This window comes from Taudactylus pleione, unplaced genomic scaffold (genome assembly GCF_031769625.1).
Source record: "Taudactylus pleione unplaced genomic scaffold, aTauple2 ptg000447l, whole genome shotgun sequence".
In the NCBI taxonomy this organism is placed as follows: domain Eukaryota; kingdom Metazoa; phylum Chordata; class Amphibia; order Anura; family Myobatrachidae; genus Taudactylus; species Taudactylus pleione.
The window spans coordinates 4,474,502-4,495,752 of NW_028284849.1; the positions used below are offsets into that span (position 1 = coordinate 4,474,502).

At 48.1% G+C, this 21,251-nt stretch overlaps 1 protein-coding gene across 4 annotated transcripts in view; it reads left to right on the forward strand.

The window, feature by feature from the left end:
• Nucleotides 1-201: 201 nt before the first annotated feature.
• Nucleotides 202-21,251, forward strand: part of LOC148505612 (dual specificity protein phosphatase 22-A-like) — a 136,561-nt gene continuing 115,511 nt past the window's right edge. Inside the window, exons 1-4 of one of the 4 annotated variants that reach the window (XM_088448030.1) lie at nt 202-256; nt 400-449; nt 9,213-9,246; nt 10,128-10,210. In XM_088448030.1, the coding sequence (XP_088304156.1) occupies nt 429-449; nt 9,213-9,246; nt 10,128-10,210 (138 nt within the window). In that variant the 5' untranslated portion in view covers nt 202-256; nt 400-428. Of the gene's footprint in view, nt 305-399; nt 450-9,212; nt 9,247-10,127; nt 10,211-21,251 lie in introns of all 4 variants that reach the window. The other 3 variants (XM_088448033.1, XM_088448032.1, XM_088448031.1) reach the window with 3 other exon arrangements.

The window sequence follows — 21,251 nt, forward strand, 5'->3', positions numbered from 1 at the left end:
CACTTTGGCCATAGGTGTCACTGGCTCCTCTTCTGTCACCATGCACAGGCTATAGGAGACCTCACCTGGCCGCAGATGACCCCAGCCTCCACTCCTGTCACCTCCCTCTGGCCATAGGTATGACTTTGGTGTCTCTGGCCCCTCCTCTGACTGGTTGGGGATGTGAAGTCTGGAGAGTAATCTGATGCCTCAGTCCCTGTGCAGTGAGTCCTGGAGACTGACTGACCGACCTGCAGCCCAGCTGTCCTCCTCTCCTGTAAGAGACCCTATCTAGCCCCCTCTCTGCCCTGTAATCTCTCTCATTGTACGGTCATCTCTGCTGGGCCAGTGGCTGCTCTGTGCCTCTCATATCGGTGTCTGATACAAAGTTTCTCCCCCCTCCCTTCTGTTTATCTGCAGCTCCTGGTAACCAGTTCCTGCTGGGAGTCATGGGTGGAGGAGTGAGCCAGGTACTGCAGCCATGTACTGTACTGCTGTGCTGGGGGCTACACGTGTGTAACTGGGACAAAGCTTTCTGTAGGGGTATACTGTATGTAGTCACTGTACAGTTATTGTTATACATTGTGCTTATGGGGAAACGCATTGTAATCTATACAGTACATAATGTATCCCGTGCGGGTGCTTTCCCAGGTTATATGTATCTGATGGTAATAACTCTATTGTATGATCTGTACAGGGCAGACATTGGCTGAACACGTGTAATCTGCCACCTTAGTGCTTTTATAATTACGTCTCCTTTTTTTTTTACCCTATTTTTTTTCTTCTATACTGTACGCGGGCCTTATATACTGTACGCGGGCCTTATATGCTGTACGCGGGCCTTATATGCTGTACGCGGGCCTTATATGCTGTACGCGGGCCTTATATACTGTACGCGGGCCTTATATACTGTACGCGGGCCTTATATACTGTACGTGGGCCTTATATACTGTACGTGGGCCTTATATACTGTACATGGGTCTTATATACTGTACGCGAGCCTTATATACTGTACGTGGGCCTTATATACTGTACGCGGGCCTTATATACTGCACGTGGGTCTTATATACTGTACGTGGGTCTTATATGCTGTACGTGGGTCTTATATGCTGTACGTGGGCCTTATATACTGTACGCGAGCCTTATATACTGTACGCGAGCCTTATTTACTGTACGCGAGCCTTATATGCTGTACGCGAGCCTTATATGCTGTACGTGGGCCTTATATGCTGTACGCGGGCCTTATATACTGCACGCGGGCCTTATATACTGCACGTGGGTCTTATATACTGTACGTGGGTCTTATATACTGTACGTGGGCCTTATATACTGTACGTGGGTCTTATATATTGTACGCGGGCCTTATGTACTGTACGTGGGCCTTATATACTGTACGTGGGCCTTATATGCTGTACGTGGGCCTTATATGCTGTACGTGGGCCTTATATACTGTACGTGGGCCTTATATACTGTACGTGGGTCTTATATATTGTACGCGAGCCTTATGTACTGTACGCGGGCCTTATGTACTGTACGCGGGCCTTATGTACTGTACGTGGGCCTTATGTACTGTACGTGGGCCTTATGTACTGTACGTGGGCCTTATATACTGTACGCGGGCCTTATATGCTGTACGCGAGCCTTATGTACTGTACGCGAGCCTTATGTACTGTGCGTGGGTCTTATATACTGTACGTGGGTCTTATATACTGTACGCGGGCCTTATATACTGTACGCGAGCCTTATATACTGTACGTGGGTCTTATATACTATACGCGGGCCTTATATACTATACGCGAGCCTTATATACTGTACGCGAGTCTTATGTACTGTACGTGTTTGCATATAAAGGGCCTGTTTTCGTGGCGGACCCAAATCCTGTCGCGACTGTGATCCGTATTCAGCAGTTGTGCGATAATACGGAAATGTTGCAGCCGCTGCGCTTTGTATAGAGGCGCCCACTAGCGTTGTTTCAAGACCTCTGTGTGAGTCACAACCGAGCCATCGATGTTCTGTCAACCCAGGGGCGTTTCTAGAGAGGAGGGGGCTCGTGTGCAGTCAAACACATGCCCCCTCCTCTCAATCCAGCGGCCGGCGCCGCACTTATAGACTCTGGGCACTAGAGTGTGCCCAGAGTCTATAGCGCATGCACAAGTCACCGGGAAAATGGCCACCACGGACATTTTCCAGTCGTTTTTAAAGTGCCGACGTGGTACTCCGGAGCGGTAAGTATAATATGCATGCAGGGTGTGCGGCGTGGGCCCCCCCCTGGACCCAGGGGCCCGTGTGCCCCACACACCCTGCACCCATTATAAATACGCCCCTGTGTCAGCCCTATGGTAGCTTAGAATGTCCGTCGGCAATGAGCGATGCTGGAGAGCTAACCTCGGTGTATGACTTAGCAGTGATTTCAGTCACCACCTCCCTCCTCAACGTTAGCTCCCACAAACGCTGTCAGCCAGCCACTCTGCGTCCACGTCCTCACTACCATCTGTACAACACATGGGCACCTCACACTGGTCATAGGCGTCCCCGGGGCCACACTCCTGTCACCTCACACTGGTCATAGGCATCCCCGGGGCCACACTCCTGTCACCTCACACTGGTCATAGGCATCCCCGGGGCCACACTCCTGTCACCTCACACTGGTCATAGGCGTCCCCGGGGCCACACTCCTGTCACCTCACACTGGTCATAGGCGTCCCCGGGGCCACACACCTGTCACCTCACACTGGTCATAGGCGTCCCCGGGGCCACACTCCTGTCACCTCACACTGGTCATAGGCGTCCCCGGGGCCACACTCCTGTCACCTCACACTGGTCATAGGCGTCCCCGGGGCCACACTCCTGTCACCTTACACTGGTCATAGGCGTACCCGTAGGCCACACTCCTGTCACCTCACACTGGTCATAGGCGTCCCCGAGGCCACACTCCTGTCACCTCACACTGGTCATAGGCGTCCCCGTGGGCCACACTCCTGTCACCTCACACTGGTCATAGGCGTCCCCGTGGGCCACACTCCTGTCACCTCACACTGGTCATAGGCGTCCCCGGGGCCACACTCCTGTCACCTCACACTGGTCATAGGCGTCCCCGAGGCCACACTCCTGTCACCTCACACTGGTCAAAAATAATAAGTTGATTTAAGATATGTGCTGAGGTTGGTACAGATGGCTGAAGGTTGGATGTTTGGTATGGCAGCCACTGGATGCAATGGGTATAAAAATTAGTATAATGTAATAACGAGTGACGATATATACTGTAGCATATAATGTATAATGTATATAATACCTGACAAATGTTTTACCAAACCCCAATGTTCCAGTTTTTAGTGAAATTTAAGCAGTTCAAGGCCAGTGAATAACCAGAGATGATACAAAGGTAACTAAGTGCTCAAAAATAATAAAAACTTCAGGCCCTGATTCAGAGGCGCTCGCACTGAATCAGGGCGGATATTTTCATTAAAAAATCCGCCTCCAGGACGCTCGCATAGCTGTGGGTGACCACCTCCATTTGTGCAGCCCCCCCCCCCGACCCGCCTACAAAACGGGGCGAGCTGTTGATCAACATCGACAGTCGCCCCGTTTTGCTGTGAGCCCCGAGCGAGTGAAGTTCTCACTCGCTCCGGTTCACGCGCAGTCCGACCATCGACCCGCTTGTGAGCGCTAAGCGCTCGAGAGCTGGTCTGAATCAGGCCCTCAGAGTTATAAAAAAAAAAAAGGGGGACAAGTAAGAGGGATAAGAACCTACACTGCAGCAACGACAAAGAGGCTGCCTGGGCCATGAGGCACCGCAAGTGGCTATTGAGGACCAGGAGAGGGTCTTATGGGCCGATGAATCACAGTTTGAAATCTTATGTTCATCTCGCAGGGTCTTTATACGCTGCTGAGTAGGAAAATGGATGGTTCCTCTCTGTGTAAATTATTGCTAAGCCAGCTGTGTGTTTAGGTCCAGAATTTAAAAGGGCAATTATTTTAATAGCAAAACCCCCCATATTATTCTATTACATTTCAGGCTTAAACACGCAGATTACATAAATAAATAAACCGCTGTGACAGCAGCTGGCAAACACTGAGACAGAAGCCTGATGGCCTGGGTCTCTTCTGCTAGATCCCAAGTCGGCGACTTGCACTGAGTGACTGGCACCCTGACTCAATACCCTCTGGTCCATGCCTGGTTGGCCAAGGGTTCATCCTACAGCAGTGGTTCTCAAACTCGGTCCTCAGGACCCCACACAGCGCACATTTTGCAGGTCACCCAGCAGGTGCACAGGTGTAATCATTACTCACTGACACATTTCCCAGGTCACCCAGCAGGAGCACAGGTGTAATCATTACTCACTGACACATTTCCCAGGTCACCCAGCAGGTGCACAGGTGTAATCATTACTCACTGACACATTTCCCAGGTCACCCAGCAGGTGCACAGGTGTAATCATTACTCACTGACACATTTCCCAGGTCACCCAGCAGGAGCACAGGTGTAATCATTACTCACTGACACATTTCCCAGGTCACCCAGCAGGTGCACAGGTGTAGTCATTACTCAATGACACATTTTAAAAGATCCACAGGTGTTGCAAATGATATTACTTGTGATTCTGTGAGGAGACCTGGAAAACATGCACTGTTTGGGGTCCTGACTCAGACCCGTTCGCTAAGCTGCGGATGCTCGCTAGGGGTGATTATCGCACATTTGCACATGCGTTTGCGTCAATATACACATGCACGAACCAGTCACTGCGGCCGGGAATTGTGCGCTTGTAGTACACAGACTGGACGCTAATTTGAGTGACAGCGTCGTTTGTGGGTGGTAACAGGGGAAGGTGCTAGTGAATGGGGGAGTGGATGTGTGGACGCAGGCGTGTCTGGGCGTCTAAACAGTGTTTTAGGGGTGTGCATAATTAGCCAAAGAAGCTTCAGTGCTTGCGGTGGGGTAGGGGCTACCTCAAGCGCTGCGTGCAGCTCCGATGGGTCTCGATGTTACCGAGTAATCAGGCACTTCCTGGAGATGACGTGTGCTAAGTAAGAAAGGTGGGCGGCTTTATACCGGCGTGCGTTCGCTCTGCCGTCACTCTCTAAGACATAGAGGGCGTCCTTCGACCAGACAGTGCGATCGCGGCATTTGCATACCCGGCCCCTTTTAGCTGCAGGAGAGTGCAGCTTAGCGTCCGGGTCTGAATCAGGCCCCGAGTTTGAGAATCTAGGCTATGTCAGAGCTACCTTTCAGGAAAAGAAGATGACGCTAGTATCAAATCATTAATTGGCCACACAGAGGGCCTAATTCAGACCGGGTCGATGTTGGCCAAGTGCGCATGCGCACGACGGAGGTGGCTCCTTAGTGCGCGTGCGCGAAACCTGAATAACGACGGCCAAGCCGTCGTTATGGGTCTCGCACCAAAGGGGGCATGCTGTCGATGGTGATTGACAGCACGCCCCCTTTGGTGGGCGTGCCGGGGGCGTGGCTGCCCAGAAGGAGGCGTCCATGGGAACGCCTACCGTCTGGAGCCGGCCCCACTGACATCACTAGTGATGTCAGTGGGAGTGCTTTTGGCTCTGATAGAGCTTCTGCTCCACGGGAGGTTTCTGTCCTCCCTGAGCTCGCCTTAGGACACCTGCGTTACGGTTTGACATGGTATGTCTGGGTCACATTTCACTAATAAAATAAATTGCAATAAATAGCGGACATGACGTAGGATGCGAGCGGCCAGGGGGCGTAGTTATCCAAAAAACGACCGCAAGTTTTGTTCGCTCGTTCAGACCTAGAGGCGTGAACAGACCGCAAACAGCGAACGGTTCATTTGAATAGCCACCCCTATTTTCGGGACGAGCGAGCGCAAATAGCGACCGGCTCTGAATCATGCCCTTAGAGTCCTGAACACCCGGCCTCAAGTTTTTGCACACCAGCTCTTACTTCTAAATATTTTCTATTGTGACTGTTCTTATATACACATACGGGTCTTGAACATTTGAGTCTAAGGCCATAGACTATTGTATCTCCCTTAACACCACGGAGCGCTTTTTAAATTTATTTCATTATCTAAGGAAGTAGGGATACTTCTTCAAAAGAGCTGCTAGTGGGGTTACACCCCTGCCCCTCCTATGAGCGCCGGCCGCCTCTGTTTGCCTTTATCACAGTTCACTAAATTATGTCACTTACTTTAAAAGTTATAAGAAGAACTTTGGGGCCAATAGCGAGTGAAACCCCCTGTATTATAATAAGTGGTCTCCCACGGATGGCGTGTGCTGGGACTGAGGTTGTACAGGGGCCCACGCATCAGTTCCCCCTGATTTAAAGATTCCCCAATCCACCAATCTGCGCCCATACATTACAGATCGTTTTCAGTGATTTGCAGATAATTTCCGGCAAATCGCATATCTACCAATCGGGGGACGTTATTTAGCGCTATCCTGGCGAGTCACCCCCAGGGACTGTAGTTTCTTTCATAAATACAGATTTTCCTCTGCAGATATCTGGCTGATGTGTCTATCCATAGTCTTCCTAGTAATGCTGGAGACGCAGGAATAACTTTTCCTTGATTGGAATTAATAGAGGTCTAATGTTATGTAAACACTTCTTTATTTTAAGTGTCTGTTTTTTTGCAATTTGAGCCGGGGATCCGTCGCTCGGTGGCCGGGATAAAGGCTCTGACATAAGAGGGATCAGCTAAAATTAGACGCCAGCCACCTGCTGTCATCCTGGACGCTCTGCCGAGTAAACACTGCGAGTGGGATCAGCCCATGGCGCCATGATGTATCATTAACACTTTAACAGCTGCTATAAGCGCGGCCGCCCACTAGAGGGCAGTGACCAGGGACACTCACTTACCGTTCCATTGTATCTACTAGTTTCTTTCTAGTAAACTTTTTTACAAATTAGTCAGAAGTGAAAAGAGAGTTGAGGAACTTTCGCTGTAACTTTCTTTCTACACTGCTGGACCTATCACCGCGTCAGTCACATGTAATGCCACCGTCATTGGGTAAAGGGCCAGGTAGGCGAGGGTATGTCTGGCATTATATATATAGGCTTATGAAGGAGTGCAGCGTTGGAACGCGTTAGTTAATAACTCTTCGAGCTGCGCAGACATGATCCCCAGCAGCCACCAGTGATGTGGTTTATAAATAGGGATCTCTCAGATAAACACAGCATAAAAATTGCCATTATCAAGTGGTAAATATCCCGTCATGTCTCTGCAGAGATTAAACAGAGCTGTCCGGCGCCTGCTGTGTGAGTGCGTGGGGTCTGGGTGGTCCAGGTGTTATCCTGGCTGCCTTAGTGACCGGGACGGGCTATTTATCATGCCATAGTCATTGCTGGATTTCACGCTTCTCTGCCTGTCCTCAGTGTTCTCTGTGCGCATTGGGCTACCGCTATAGGGTATGTCTGGCAGGCGGGAGGTGGCTTCCAGCAATAGTAACAGCGTCACCTACAGGGCAGCCAGATATGACCAGTATATTTCAGGCTTTATAGGGTCACTCAGCAATATTTCCTACTGTTTTATAGTGGATAATAAATGTACGTGTGGTGGATCTGCAGCTATTGGGGATAATTCTGAGTGGGAAGCAGCAGTATCCATGTATGCATGGATTGGTGGTCGCTCTCCTGGTTTACATCCGAGCGTCCGAAGGTGCAAGGACTGAGACGCCCGCTGCCAATGTCTGTAGATGCTGAAATACCGATTGGTGCGGCCTTAGATGCTTGTACCAGCTCTATGGCAGGTGCAGTGTTTCTGTGCGAGTATGGGCTCCTTTGTGAGCAGTTCGGAGTCTCTGTACGCACCACACTCACCGATGCGCCACCCAAAACACGCCCATAAGATGGGCCATCTCCGAGCATGCGCTAAGCCGCCTCCCTGTCACCGCCCGGGAAAGCCCAGCACACTTACAATACGTTCCTGAAAGCGACGTCTCTTGTGCGCCTCAATCGCAACTCGCACTGGTCATAGGTGTCCCCGGACCCCCACTTCTCTCCCCTGCCTCCGACAATGGCGGTGCCTGCATCTCAACCTCAGTGTCTCTTGTCATAGTGCTTCTAGGTATTCGGTCTCCTCAGAAATGTTCCGGAGATAGCATTACTCTAACTGGACACAATATAATGACGCAGTGACGTGTCACATGGACAAAAGATGGTATTGTCTGGACAGTTATTAATAAATGCTAAAGTCACATTTTCAACATAAAATGTCATTAAATACAAACACAAAATACAAATGAAATGAAATGTAAACATCTGTCCAAATGGAAAAGACGGCGCTGACTTCACATAATATAGTCACAGCGCTAATGATGATTTCTATCAGCTGGAGGGGTCAGTACGCAATCAGCCAATCAGAAGCCACCAGCCATAATATAATCGCATCCTAAACAGGGCTGCCGGGAGATCATTCAGGCATGACACTAGGGGGCGTGGTCATCCCATTGTGAGTACCGTGTGGCAGTGTGCTACTGATTGGACCATGGCTGCACCTCCCTAGGATACCCTCAGGACCTCGGCGTTCACAATGCCGCAATCCAGACACTTATGGGAATACCGGGTCCAGCGTCCCGACCACCTGGATCCCAAAGGTAAGTACCGAGGTTAGGGGGAGGGCTAGGGTTAGGCACTAGGGGACGTGGTCTGTAGTTCTTAACGCTTACATTTAAATTTATTTTGTATCATGTGTTTTTTTAATCTGCATATGTAAAGCACCTTGAGTCCTACTGGAGAGAAAGTTCTATGTAAATAACATTATTATTATTATATATTATTATTAAGTCAGCGATACGGAGAAGTGTATATGTAGATTTATGCGTATGCTTTGTTAGACCACATACAAATTCTGGAAATGAGTTATGTTATGCAAAACATAAAAAATAACAGACGCAGCTTTAAATGAGTCCCATTATTTGTCGTGAAACGTGCGTCTTTAGGCTCCATTTTCAGACTGTGGTTGCCATCAGCGACCAAAGATGACCTTTATAATAGCCGACATCTTGTCATCTGCACTGATTGATGCATTCGTATATACAGCGAATTCCATAAAAATGGTCGAATGCCTCCCGAATATTTTACCATCCGTGATTATACATTTATAAAAGTGATCTTAGAAAGTTATCCTGGCGTCCTGAGCTAAACTAATTCTTTTTTTTGTTAAGGAGAAATGACATAAATTAATAAAGGACAAACAATTGTTGCATATTTTTATATATATAACTGTATCTGTCCTTATAACTTGTGTGTTGATCTCTTACAGATCCTGGATGGGTTATACCTAGGAAACATACGGGGTGAGTGTCTTTTATACAGAGATGAACACACTGAGGGGTCTATTTACTGAGCAGTGTTAGGAGACAGAGTGAAAAGTGATAAGAAAGTGATAAGGTACCAGCCAATCAGCTCCCAACTGTCATTTTTCAAACACAGCCTGTGAGATGACAGATGGGAGCTGATTGGCTGGCACCATATCACTTTCTTATCACTTTTCACTCTTTCTCCTAACACTGCTTAGTAAATAGACCCCTGAGTACAGTAATGAGCAAACAAGCAGCCAATGTAAATATGGATCTGACAGTATGGGGGAAACCATTGGTTGTTTGATGTCATTTTCTTGGATCACCCCGGAACATGTATATGGAAGCGTAACCATGGGGAAAACAGAGCAAAGCCCAGGCAAAGGGTCTGGTCATAGGCCACATATGGGCTTGAAGAGGTTAAAGAGGAACACCCCACATAACGGATCGTTGTTGGTTTGCCGCGGTGTCGGATAGTGGGGAAAACAGGGCGTACATAAGGTGGGGACATGTGATGCAGAGTGCCGCGCAGTGTTATTATCGTATTAAGAAACGCCGGTTCCTAACAACACACCAGGGATTAGCACTCCGTAAACCCGCCTTAAAAGGATGAACATGTGTCGCGCTGCAGAGGAAACCGCAAAATCTAAGGCTGTCAGTTACCGAGGGGGAGGTGTATCAAAGCCTTGTTGTCCCTAGCAACCAGTCATCTCCTACCTATCATTTTATAGATTGCATTTGGTAAATGCTAGCTAGAAGATGATTGGCTGCTATGGGAATCTTCTGCACTTGTCCCCTCATTGGCTCTTTAGACAGATTTATGACACTTTAATGTACAAATAGTCTGATGTCTCCTCCTTTCTGCTCCTTCTCTGTAGATGCCGAGGACAAGGCGACTTTGGGTAGAAATGGGGTCACACACGTTGTGTCCGTCCATAACAATGCCCAGCCCTTGCTGCCGGTGAGTGCCATGTTACACCCCTCCGTGCCTGGTGCAGACAGGGGACACCATAGGACATAGGGGGACGTGGGATTTGGGGCCTGATTCAGAGATGGCCACCGCTCTCGCAATAGCGTCTGCGGGAAATTGCAGATGCTAATCTCAGCCTTCCCTTTGTGAGGGATGGCGAGTACGAGCAGGGGGACGCCTACTTTCAGGCTGCGTAGTTTGTGTAATTTGCGAAATTGTAAACACACCAACATCGATACAATATTGGTCGGACCATGGACATTTGTAGTAGCCTACGGTCTCCTGTAGCTTCGCTCCTCTAATCCAACTGAAGATGGCCTCTGAAGCGGTGAATTCGCGAATGGGAGCGCAGCGGCATCCCCAGACACGCCCCTAACACGACGATGAAACTGCCCCCCCAGACACGCCCCTAACACGCCGATGAAACTGTCCCTTTTTGCTATCAATTTAGGTCACCTCCCAGAGATCGCAAACCCCTTCTCAAGTGTTAGCGATGTTGTGCGCATTTGTGATCGCCATCACAGTTTTGGGTGTTCACCTGCGCAGTAGGGATTTCTCGCACTTGTCGCGCATGCACAGTAGCAAAAAAAAAATCGCTCAACTGCGTAAACATTTGCACTGCGGCCATCTGTGAATGAGGCTCTTGTTACTCAGAAGATCAGGGGCTGGTCATAGTGTAGTGAGCGGTGGGACAGCCCCTATATTACACTAATTATCACACTGATATTTGCTTTGATGTCTTTTCAAATGAGATTCCGCCAACAGAACAAAAACTTTCCATGACTATAATTCTTTCATCCAACCTGATGAGTAAATTTCTAGTCTCTAGGTTTCTGCTACACGTCAGCGAAACTGGGAATAACCTTTTATTATGGAGGGGAATCTGCAGGAGTTGATCGTTTATTTTCAGGAGAACCCCCAGAGGTGCAGTGCAAACCTATAACCCTATTTCACATCAATTATCTGCGCTATATGAGAGCGCCCCACGTGCAGCCACTTACACAAACATAATGGGGCTCTCTGCAGCATCACACATATAGAGAGCCAGCTTACAGATCAATGTACTGCCATAAAAATGATCTGCTCCCCTCATTTACTGTAAATATGTTTTATTTAATTTTTTTTTATCAACCCGAAAATAAAAGACATCTCTGGTAGTTGTTTGAACTTCAGCTCAGAGCAGATATACGGTAGCTAGTTGCATGCAGCTAAAACAGCAAGCGCTGTAGAACCTACACTGCACACTAGAGGGCAGTATTATTCCACAGGGATTTTGGGACTGTGGATAGGAGGCCGCATAAAATGGTATAAGGGTTCCTCCAAATTCTGCTGTTGTTATTCAGAGCCAGTACTCAGGCACATGTATATGAATAGCCTGGTGATCAATTAGCACAGCTTCAATAATGGCTGGTTAATCATCATAAATGTATAAAGGCGTGGCTGTATAGTAATGCAGGCTCAACCAGCCAGCTGTCTCAGGTTGCACGGAAATGTATGTTTGGGGGCTGGGGGGGAGGTTATGCAGGTTAATTAAGTGTTCAGTGAAGTTTAATACTGGCAATACACTTGTGTGATTGCGCGATTTGCGACGCGTCGTACGATGAATCGTGTGGAAATTGTGTCGTTTTTAAGGTAGGATACAGTCCGATGCGCGCTCCTGCAGCTCTTAAAATGTATCGTTTGATCAGATGTGCAGCCCATCATATCTATCGTGATTGTATCCCGATCGTGTCGTGTATTTACGCATGCGATGCATAATGCGTCCGAGCGGCATCATTTGTTAAAAAATAAAAAGGACTGATGCACGCACGGGGAGATCCGTGATATATGCATCTGTCTTTAATAAAATAAACACAGGTGCAGGGATGGTTCAGTGAGAGCTATCCGTGCAAATGTGAAAAAAAAAGTGATTTAATAAAAATAAACGACGTGCCCCCCGAAAGAGCAATCAGCCCCGGGCTTTTAGTGACTCAGTGCTGGTTGTGCAACATACGGGGGACAAACGACATAGGGGTCCCCCGTATGTGAGCACAACCAGCATTGGGCTAGTCAGAACCAGCCCTGGTTACCAAAATACGGGGGACAAATGACGTAGGGGTCCCCCGTATTCTGCACAACCAGCACTGGGCTCTGATCCGGTCCTGGTTCTGGAAATACAGGGGGAAAAAAATGCGTAGGGCCCCCTTATATTTTTCAGAACCAGTACCGGACTTTTTCTAGAGGGGAGCTGATGCCACAGCCAGGGGAGCCTTTTCACCGGGCCCCCAAGCCGAAGCATCAGCCCAGGCCGGGGATCCCTGGGGACCCCACCTAATAAAGGGCACCCCCCCCCTTCAGGGCACCCCAGGCTGATAGCCCGGGGTTATCCCCGGCACCCCTGGGGCGGTTTGTGCCTGGTTGATAGTGTATAAGTGTAGTTGAAAAAAAAGAAGTGAAAAAAACATTGGGCCTGATTCAGAGCCGGACGCAATTAGCGCTCGCTCGTCCAGAAAATAGGGGTGGCTATTCAAATGAATTGTTCGCTCTTTGCGGTCTGTTCACGTCTCTTGGTCTGAACGAGCAAACAAAACTTGTGGTCATTTTTTGGAAAACTACGCCCCCTGGCCGCTCGCATCCTACGTCATGTCCGCTATTTATTAGATTAATCGAGTACATCGACCAGTGTATGAACTGCTCGCTATTCTTGTGGTTGGTTTTTGCTACCACAATCTTGCGAGCAGTTCTGGCTATAAAATAACCCAGTGACGTGGTCAATGACGCTGCTGTTTTAATTATGCACACCCATAAAACGCCCGTTTTGACCTTTAAGCACGCCTGCGTTCGGATCTCCACTCCCCGTTTTCAAGCACCTTCCCCTGTTACCATCCACATACGCCTCTTTCTGTCACTCAAATTATCAGGCATTCGCTATTTTGCGAGCACATGAATTTCGACCGCACTGACTGTTCGCGCATGCGTATAACGATCCGTACGCATGTGCAGTTGGGCAAACATCGCTCGGAGCGAACGAGCGTCCGCTTACGAGCGGCTCTGAATCAGGCCCATTGTCTTTACGGGTAGAACTGCAGGTCCCAGGAAGCCTCCCCCGCATGCTGGTGCTTGGAGAGCATTAAGGGTCTGCTGGTACCTGTAGTTCACCTGTAAAGAAATGTAAAAATAAACAATACACAAACCGTATAGTTTTAATACATAAATACACGCTCACTCATACTCACCTACATTACCTGGACTGGTCCCCTTCTGCCTGTGTGCATCCTTGGTCTTGGTAAAACAAAAAAACGAGAAAATCAGACCCACGAAACAGGTAACAACCACGATGGTTGTTACCTCCCGAATGAAGAGCTCAGACGCGGCATCACCCTTTGTAGTGCTATGTCTGAGTGTTCATTGGCTGAGCGAGGTCAGCCCCCGCCTCTCTCAGGCAATGAACGGCTCCCACCTGGTTTTAATCAGCCACAGACCCTGTGTAAATCATCATTGTCCCGGATTAAAGGGATATTATGGTAAGCCTACGTATGGGGATACAGAGCCTATTAACGTGAGACTGCTGGGCCCATAACCTATCAGCAGAACAGTGTACCAGTGCACGTGCGCAGCAGTAATGCTGGATGTAGTAGTCCGCCAGACAATTTACTCCCCAGAAGGGAATACCCTTGGCCAGAGTATATATGATGTTGAGTGTGTTGCGCAGATGTTGGCGCTGGTGGTGGTTAGTCCACACGTGGTGCAACTTATCCAGTTCTTATTTATTGAACAAGGCAGAACAAGAAGTAGCATAAGACATGGTATAATTGTAGCATATAGAGCAGGGTGGAGCTTTAGGGTATCGCTGGGCGTTGTAGTGCGCCGGGCATCTGAGTGGCAATTACACCGGCGGATGTTGGCAATATGCCCACACACTATAGCAGTGGTGATATACTGTACCTGGCGTGTTTGTATAAGCTCTGCACGGCTGGTATGTTGGGGAGTCTGGGAGTCACGCCCAGCTGGCAGGAATACCAGGGAGAAAGACGTGCAGAGGTGCAGCACAGTAGCGCGTGTCAGAGGTTAGACCCCCTCACTGAGCTCCGTCAGGTCCCAGAGAGCACCTGCTCACCTTACCTATCTGACCTGAGGATGGAGGCAGCGCTCGGTGCTCCTCATCCAACAGATCTCCTGTGTACATATGTATAGAGGCTCACCGAGGACAGGTAATGTATACATGCGTAGAATGGCAGTGGCCCCAGGACAGGGACATAGGGGACCCCACAGAGTCATGCCCAAGCTTCTTAATACAACAATCACGTTACCTAGGAGACAACAAGCAAATTGGTACATCTATTAAGCTTTAGGTTAAGTCCTGTACATTGCAGAGGCTTCTATAATAAAGAAACCAAACTCACTGCACACATATAAAAGCATGCCATCTACTAGCATAAGGAAGGGACTGCTGGGGAGGGCATAATAACATATAAATACTTCAATCAGGTGTCTTATTATCAGTAATACATAGGCTCAGGGACAAATTAAGGGCCACAAGGGCCTGGGGCTGGAAATTATCAAGGGCCTATTGTTAGAAGTGGATGACGTGTTACCGATACTGTGTGGGCGTGACCAGTGCTGTGTGGGTGTGGCCAATGCTGTTTGGGCGTGACCAGTGCTGTGTGGGCGTGGCCAGTGCTGTGTGGGCGTGTACATCCCTACACTATCAGCACCATTGTCTCACTAAGGGGTCTATTCATAAAGCAGTGAAAAGTCCTGTTTAGCTTAAAACAGGACTTTCACTGCTTTCGGCGATTCATAGATGGGGTTACGGTGGAGAAGGTTATTCCTTCTCCTGTGGCACCACCGCTTCGTGTATGAATCGTATTACCATAGATTTGTATGGTGAGTGCAATTTATAAAGGAATGGAAAGCTCTGATTTCCATTCCTCTCCTGCGGTACAGATAGGCCATCTAAAAATGGCGTAATCTGTACCGCAAGCCAAACAGAGAAGGGAAGTTGCATACTTCCCCGCTGTCTGCCTGGCACCCGGGACCAGACACCACCCGAAGACGCCGGACAGATAAGTCTACATGAATGGCTACTAAACATCACTATATATCGCATCGATGTGATGCGATATATAGTGATGTTTATCGTGAGCCACTTCATATATGTAAAAGTATAATAATTATATTGTGAGGAAAATAGAAATACAGTTTTAAAACGTATGATTTATGGCCGACTGGTGGCCGGTCATACGTAATCATGTGGTTATTATGATGGGCCTATTCTTATGTGGAGGCCTGGAGCTGTAGTCCCATCTGGCTGATTGATAATATGGCCCTTCCAAGACTATAATATAATTTATTTGCTCATTACCTGTTAAAAAAAAAAAACACAAGTACAAAGATATCAGTGATGTGCGGTGAGGTCAATGGCTGGGGAGACACACATGGAGATGGATCTGTGCTGGGAGCAGCCCCTCACCCCCTCCTCACTGTAACTCTCCACTCATTACACTAAGCTTCAGTGTCCATGCATCACTGTGTCTCCTCTAGCTGCTGCTGACTTAGCACCGATTCTAAACACTGCAGTGCACTTCCTGGTCACGTGACACATCCAAAAGTGTCCATCAGTGCTCAAGACACTCCTCCCATACTCAGAGGCATGCCTCTATTAGCTCTCATTCTGTGCAGCTTACTGCCCGTGGGGTGGCCCCGCCCCCAGCTCTGCAAGCAGTGTCTTACTATACAGAAGCGAGGCTGAGCTGTTGCTGCCTCATCTCTCATCTCCCTGCAGTCCCGGGGAGCTCCACAAAGCTGGTGAATGTTAACTGTAAAAATGATTACAGTAAACAAAGAAGATGTTTAGAAGTTATAAATATATTCTTTGTATTATTCTAATAATTTTTATATCAGATCTCAGGAGTATGACAGGTGAGGCTCTGCCTACCCTGACTGCACGTCCCTGAAATATTAGCATTTTTAGTGCCAGATGCATGAAACAATGAATGCAGCCCCTACTCTATCTAGTCCCATAAAGTCTCGCTAATAGACTGGAGGGATAAAAATAATGTGCGCACAGCTTGGCGTCTGTCCCACATCTCACATGTCTACTGCGTGTGGCACTTAGAAGGAGGAACAGGAAAAGGGTGGTTGGTTGAGTAATACATCCAGCAGAGATTGAGGGCAGGGACCACAGGATAATGGTCTAGTGGATGACACTCCGATTCCTCTGCAGATGTCTCTTCTCCTCCTGGAGATGGGCAGGAAGGAAACAGCTGCAGAGGTGCCCCCAGGAGACCACAAGACACCGTCTGTCCTGTAGCTAATGATAAATGGCTCCTCCATTACCTTCCAAATCACACGACTCACTGATCCAGGGGGCGAGTGTCTGTGTCCCCGCAATATTTCTTACACTTACAAATGGCTCCTGACTGACGTAAATCTATATAAGTATGTCTGATTAGGTGTATGGTGATACGCCCTACTGAGCCCGTTACCACCAGCAATAACCACTGCTGGCGGTAAGATCCACCAGCTATTTAACAAATGTTGCAGTGGGACTTGTACCATTATAGCACCTGTTCATATCATTGAAAATATCTTTGACTAAAGGAATTTTGTAATGGGTAAGATTTTTTTAAAAATCTTGTTTTATCTTTTTTTAAGTGTATTTTCAAGATATATTTTTTATTTATGGAACTGAACCCCAAAACCTGGGCTTTCAGTGCAGTCATCTCACACATGCAGCCACTGGCAGAGACCGGTCTGGCGGAGCCGTGAGGTTAATGCGAGGGGTCATTATTGTTGAGGAGTAATGCTCGGCTGCCTCTGCAAGATGTCACGGATAATTTCCGGTAGCAAAGGATCGCACCAATAAAATAAAAAGTCATCATTAGCGACACCTATTAATCTCTATCATGATAGATAATTGAAGATCAAAATAATTTTATCCTAATTAATGTATATTATAACAGGTAAAATAAGGTTTTTTATAGACCATGGTATTTAACCTAACATTTATAGCCAAGTGTTTAATCTGATGAACAGTTCGGTTTTGGCTCGGATCTCCCCCTCCCCCAAAAATTGTTCGGATTGCACAATAGGGCAAAGCGTCATCAGATGTCTGAGAAAAGTAGAGATATGGTAAGAACTTACCCTTGTTATCTCTTTTTCTACGAGGTCCATAGGGTCCACAGGAAACCTTGGGGTATAGGTGATGACGAAGACGTCCGGGCACCAAGCAGTTATTTTTTTTCTCCCAGGATGCAACGGGGAAGTAGACGGAAAACCGGTGACCAGAGCGAAGCCCATCTGAAGCACAGAGCGGGCGCCCTTTGGACCCTAGGGACCTCGTAGAAAAAGAGATAACAAGGGTAAGTTCTTACCATATCTCTACTTTTCTACTTCAGGGTCCATAAAAGGTCCACATGAAACCTTGGAGATTCCCAAAGCAGTACCCTCAAGGGCGGGGACACTCCTGTGCAGAAGCGAGAGTCTGCCGCCCGAAGGAAGCTTCAGTGGCAAAAGGTATCAATGGCATAATACCTCAAAAAGGTCTGAATAGAAGACCACGTGGCCGCCTTACAAAGCTGTACAGCCGAGGCACCACGACTAGCTGCCCACGAAGGGCCTACAGACCGAGTAGAATGAGCAGTAACAGAGGGCGGGACTGGAAGGCCCTCATTAATGTAAGCCTCAGAGATAGTCATGCGAAGCCATCTAGCAAAAGTTTGTTTATTGGTTTGCCATCCTCTCTTGTGGACACCATAAACAAACAAACAAGGAGTCCGATTTCCGAAGAGAACTGGTACGGTCCACATAAATCCTGAGGGCACGTACCACATCCAATGAGGCCGAGAGGTCTGAGGAATTAAAGGCCGGCACAATAGTTTCATTAATGTGGAAACTAGAGACCACCTTAGGAAGGAACCCAGGGCAAGTTCGAAGCACTGCCCTGTCCCTATGAAAAACTAGAAATAGGCAACGACAAGAGAGAGCCCCTAAATCAGAAACCCTTCTGGCGGAAGCAATGGCCAGAAGAAAAACAGTCTTGGCAGTAAGCCATTTTAGATCCATTGAGCCCAGTGGTTCAAATGGAGGGCTCTGGAGAGCCTTAAGGACAACAGCCAAATCCCAAGGCGCTACAGGAGGGACAAAGGGAGGCTGGATACGAAGGACCCCCTGCAGAAAAGTGCAGATGTCAGGAAGAGAAACAATCCTTCGCTGGAACCACACTGAAAGGGCCGAGATATAGACCTTCAGTGTAGCAAGGCAAAGACCAAGGTCTAAACCCGCTTGCAGGAAAACCAACACTCTGGGTATCCTAAACACCTGGGGGTCATAACTTTTTGGACGACACCATTCAAATTAGGTATGCCATACCCTGTGGTAAATTCTAGCAGAAGCAGGTTTACGTGCTCTGAGCATGGTGTTAACCACAGAGCCGGAAACACCCTTGGACCTTAGGAGGGATGTCTCAAGAGCCACGCCGTCAAAGACAGACGACCCAGATCTGGGTAGAGGCAAGGACTCTGAGACAACAGGTCAGGACGTTAAGGCAACAGCCACGGAGTGTCGATGGAGAGACTCCGAAGATCTGAGTACCATGGACGTCGGGGCCACGCTGGAGCCACCAGCAGGACCATGCCTCCCTCTTGTTTGAACTTCTGAATTACTCGAGGAAGGAGGGAGATTGGAGGAAACAGGTACACAAACTGGAAAGTCCACTTGACTGACAGAGCATCCACCAAGAGAGCACTGGCATCTCTTGTCCTGGACCCGTACTGAAGCAGCTTGGGATTTAGTCGAGAGGCCATGAGGTCCACGTCTGAAAGGCCCCACCTGTCCACTAGGAGTTGAAACACTTCTTGGAGAAGAGATCATTCCCCTGGATGCACGTCGTGACGGCTGAGGAAGTCCGCTACCAAATTCAGCACTCCTGGAATGAACACTGCTGATATAGCTGGTAGATGGCCTTCCGCCCATGTCAGAATGCATGACACCTCTGTCATTTCCACCTGACTTCAAGTTCCTCCTTGACGGTTCAGATAAGCCACTGTCGTGGCATTGTCTGACTGTACTTGTACGGATTGGATTTTCTGTGAAGCAACAGCCTGGCTTGGTGCAGAGCCCTGAAGACTCCCCGCAGTTCCAATATATTGATTGGAAGTGCAGATTCCCCTGCGGTCCACCTTCCCTGAAAGGAGTGTAGACCCATCACTGCGCCCCAGCCCCGAAGACTGGCATCCGTCGTCAGAAGGACCCAGTCCGAGATCCAAAAGGGACGCCCCTTGTGAGGTGAGCCGTCTGTAGCCCCCAAGTCAGCGACAGGCGTACCTCCGGAGAGAGCACCATCATTTGGATGTTTCAAGGCTATTTGCCCAACATTCCATGGCCCGAGCCACCCAGCAAATGGCCATAGCTGGTCTGCACGCAGCCCCCGAAAGGGAATACACAGATTTAAGGCATACCTCTACCCTCCTATCTGTAACATCCTTCAGGGATGACATGGAAGGCATAGGAAGCGTGCTTCTTACCAAGCGCGTGACATGGGAATCCACCACCGGTGGAGTCTCCCATTTGGAAATATACTTCTCAGCAGAAGGATAAGCAGAGACTAGACGCTTTCCAGGCGTTTTCCAAGCTACCTCCAAGTGATTCACCATGTGGTCAGACAATGGGAATGTGGCCTCAGTCACCTATTCTTCCATGAAATATACATGCCTAGATTTGTGTGTATCTGTGTGTCCTATGTGCATCTGTGTATGTATCTGTGTCCTATGTGTATCTGTGTGTCCTATGTGTATCTGTGTGTCCTATGTGTATCTGTGTATGTATCTGTGTCCTATGTGTATCTGTGTATGTATCTGTGTGTCCTATGTGTATCTGTGTATGTATCTGTTTCCTATGTGTATCTGTGTGTCCTATGTGTATCTGTGTGTCCTATGTATATCTGTGTGTCCTATGTGTATCTGTGTATGTATCTGTGTGTCCTATGTGTATCTGTGTGTCCTATGTGTATCTGTGTATGTATCTGTGTGTCCTATGTGTATCTGTGTATGTATCTGTGTGTCCTATGTGTATCTGTGTATGTATCTGTTTCCTATGTGTATCTGTGTGTCCTGTGTGTATCTGTGTATGTATCTGTGTCCTATGTGTATCTGTGTGTCCTATGTGTATCTGTGTATGTATCTGTGTGTCCTATGTGTATCTGTGTATGTATCTGTGTGTCCTATGTGTTTCTGTGTGTCCTATGTGTATCTGTGTCCTATGTGTATCTGTGTATGTATCTGTGTGTCCTATGTATATCTGTGTGTATCTGTGTGTATCTGTGTGTCCTATGTGTATCTGTGTGTATCTGTGTGTCCTATGTGTATCTGTGTATGTATCTGTGTGTCCTATGTGTATCTGTGTATGTATCTGTGTGTCCTGTGTGTATCTGTGTATGTATCTGTGTATATCTGTGTGTCCTATGTGTATCTGTGTGCATCTGTGTATGTATCTGTGTGTCCTGTGTGTATATGTGTGTATCTGTGTATGTATCTGTGTGTCCTATGTGTATCCGTGTGTATCTGTGTATGTATCTGTGTGTCCTATGTGTATCTGTGTGTCCTTTGTATGTAGCGCTGTGTGTAATGTGTGTGTACTGTGTGTGTTCTGTGTGTATCTGTGCGTCCTATGTGTGTCCTGTGTGTATCTGTGTGTCTGTGTATATGTGTGTCCTGTGTGTGTCTGTGTAATGTGTGTCTGTGTGTACTGTGTACATGTGTATCTGTGTGTCCTGTGTATATGTGTGTCCTGTGTGTGTACTGTGTATCTGTGTGTAATGTGTGTCTGTGTGTCCTGTCTGTGTGTCCTGTGTGTGTCTGTGTGTGTGTACAGTGTATATGTGTGTATCTGTGTGTGTACTGTGTGTCTGTGTGCGGTGAGGAGGAGGGCCTTTCCTGTGGCTATTTATAAGCTGCAGATGTTGCCTCTGAAGCTGCTTCCTGCTCACACTCCCCCCACTGACACGCAGCCCCTACAGTCTGGGGGTCCACACGCAGGCTTAGTCCATCGGACA